The following is a 3182-nucleotide window of genomic DNA, read 5'->3' on the forward strand; positions in this document are numbered from 1 at the left end:
ACTGTATATATATATATATATATATATATATACACATCATGCTTTATGGCTCATAGTATGATATAGGAGCTCATACTTGAAGAGAAATAAAACACATATATTTACATACGAGGCCCAAACTGAGAAAAAAAAATGCAATTTGGTGCAGATGTTGCTATTTATACGGTCAAAAAGTAAGATGAAATTTTGATAGCTTGTAATGTAAATCTCTGAGATCTTTATATCAGCAGACTACTTACAAAAATGCATATAAATATCAGTTGTCCCATTATATCTCCTTATAATATGTCTTAGTAAGATGATATATAAATGCTTAGTTTATGATCAAAGCTCTGTAGTTTTTATTGTAGGGGGCAAAACATATAATGCAATGCAATAAAATGATGATTGAGAGATGAACAAATAAAAGTCCCTCAAAAGCCTGATGATCATATTTAATACTCACATTTCAACATGGTTTTTCTTTTAAAAAATGATGTATGGCTAATAAAGTAAACCTACGTTGCTTTGGTACAGTAAGTACTATTCATCTTGAATTACTAACAATATAAAAGTTATGTAATTGAGATATTAAAAATATCTCACTTGTGCTTCTTTCATTCCTAGAGTTTGATTAAGAAAAAGTGGATCATCTTTTGAGGACCACAGAGAGATTTTGCAGTAGAAAATCTAAACATAAGAGTTATCTAACTACATTCAACTTCTCACCACATAATGACAACCATATGTCTTAAAGATATGTCATGCAGAGTTCATGAAACACATCAAAGTGCTCTTCTATTGTCAGCTATATGCATCTCCATCATTTCATGACCGAGTGACCTGTCAGGTAAAAGCCCTGAAGATATTCCAAATCAAAAGCTTTATATGGACAAAAAACAAAGCATTGGTTTCTAAAACTGAATGATAATGCATGGTTTCATGGGACTATCATTAAATTAATAAAATTAATAAAATCAATTGTTGAAACATTAGGGAAGTATATGATGTTTTGTATTTATGCTGTGCATTAAAATTTCATTGGCTAGATATTAGTTTTTGTGCAGTTTTCTCTTTGAATTGCATTAAAATCTGAGGATTTATTTTGGGGTTTTTGCTTTATTCGAGACATTCAAACACTAACGTTTGTTTAGATCTATTCAATGAGTTTTAAAAATTACACAGAATTGGAAAGGTCATGGAAAGTTCGGATAACATGAAACATGCATGTTTTCTTGAGTCAGTGTATCACTGAACATCAGTCTATCAGAGCTCCATCACCATGGCAGCAACATGATCTGCACTTTAGCGTTTCATCCAATCCATCACTATCATTCAGTCCCTCATGAATTATTTAAGTTCTGAGGAGACTCTCAAAGAGGTTCCAGCAAATCAGATTCATGCATATTCAAAAGAGATCATCTCTTACCAGTAATAAGTGTTTCAAAGTTTCTTTTAATTAATTCCTTTGTTAGATGTCATTTAAGTATCTGAAATTCATCTATGCATATCTGCTAATTAATATTAGAATTCATAAAAAATCATTAACAAGTCAAGGTTGACCATTAAACAAGATTAATTGCTGAATTATTGTCAAGGATGTAGTTTTTGTTTTATCTTTTTCTGCCTAAAGCTAAAAATGGCTATGTATACCACTTAATGCAATGAAAATGAAATTCCTATTCAACCTCAACTGTGAACCAGTACCATTATCACTTTCTTTTGCCTCAGCTAAATAGTGTAGTAAACCTCCTCAACACTAGACTGCTGTAGTGAGTCATTCACAAACGGAACATCTTGTGATCAGACGAGAATACAACAGCGCAGCGCTCAAAGCGGTATGTTCACTTTTATAAATAAACGTTGTTTATGAAGGTATTTAGCAAGACCGCATTTGTTTAGAAACACGTACTGCAGATTTATAACCCATATATTTGTATTCTGTGCTTTTGACACAAAGTAGCCTTGTGTCGCATGAGAGTGCGGAAGGGCCCGTGTGTTCCTCGATCCCGCTTTAATATCCCAAAACATAAACTTATTCGCAAATAAATGATTGCAGTTTAATAAAACGTGATTAATAGTTACGTAATGATAGAATAATCACCGTTAACTGGTGTGTAACGGAAGGATGGGCCTGTGCGTATTCATGCGAAAGGCCCTAATCGTGTGGTTGAGTAACGTTAACATAATGGGCTTTTAAGCATCATACGCCTATATAACGTTAGATTAAAAAAAAAAAACTCCCAATGCGTCTATAATGCAGTAGTTCGAACTATTAAAGGCAGATGATGTGCAAAAATATTAAAATCAAAGAAACGTATGATACCTGCCGTCAAATGTTCGACCCGAAAGTGCGTACGATGGCCGAAAATGATAAAAAAAATGGTTCCTAAAATGTTAGATTCGTACGTTCGAACGCACTTCTCATGATCAAAGTGTTCGAATTGAAAATTCAAACGTGCCTCTGATTCCCGGAAATGTTAGCACGCGCCCGTGACGCTCCATATGTGTTTTATTTGAATATTCCGATGTGCCTATCATGGTCTAAATAATATCCAAAAATGCAGTCGTTTAAGAAGGTTTTTAGACCCATCCAGTATGTAGTGCATCTGTCCTCTGCTGTTTTCTAATATTCTCTTGTTCTGTACTTTATTTCAGGTCACTCCAAAAATAAAAAAAACATGTCTGAACCACGAGCCTTCAAGAATCCCTATCCAGATTTCACTGGGCCTGGATGTGCACAAGACCTGTTTGACATGCAGGGAAATGTGAGCGATTCCAATATGTGACATGGTACCTCTGTAGTTTATTATAAGATTTAGGGGTACTCCGATCAGGATTTTTGAGGCCGATCACAGAAAGCAGTATCAGCCGATACCGATCTTTTTAAAGCCTTCTTTTTATCATTTATAACTATTTATAGTGTTACTCCAATCAAGATTTTTAGACATTTATTCAGGGCCTGAATTTCATTTTTGAAAATGGGGGAAATTCCCCTTTTAGGTGACTCTTGTGAGAGGGCATTTAAACTACTTTTCTTACGTTATCACAAGCGTACCATTGACAGAAATAGTCAGCTATACTGCCTTTTCTTTTGCATTCAGATCTTTATTACAAGCAATCCTGCAGTTCATAAAGAACTTTGTTTTCCTACCTCCACGAGTGTCATCTATTTTTGCCTTGCTTATCTTCATTTTCGCATT

At 34.2% G+C, this 3182-nt stretch overlaps 1 protein-coding gene across 1 annotated transcript in view; it reads left to right on the plus strand.

Moving 5' to 3' along the window:
- Positions 1-1749: 1749 nt before the first annotated feature.
- The window catches only part of LOC107705452 (lanC-like protein 1), an 8993-nt gene continuing 7560 nt past the window's right edge, over positions 1750-3182 (plus strand). Inside the window, exons 1-2 of the mRNA XM_016508757.1 lie at positions 1750-1817; positions 2638-2747. Of these exons, the coding sequence (XP_016364243.1) occupies positions 2661-2747 (87 nt within the window). The 5' untranslated portion in view covers positions 1750-1817; positions 2638-2660. The remainder of the gene's footprint in view (positions 1818-2637; positions 2748-3182) is intronic.

The sequence above is a fragment of the Sinocyclocheilus rhinocerous genome, unplaced genomic scaffold, assembly GCF_001515625.1.
Source record: "Sinocyclocheilus rhinocerous isolate Xijiao unplaced genomic scaffold, SAMN03320098_v1.1 scaffold2098, whole genome shotgun sequence".
Lineage (NCBI taxonomy): Eukaryota > Metazoa > Chordata > Actinopteri > Cypriniformes > Cyprinidae > Sinocyclocheilus > Sinocyclocheilus rhinocerous.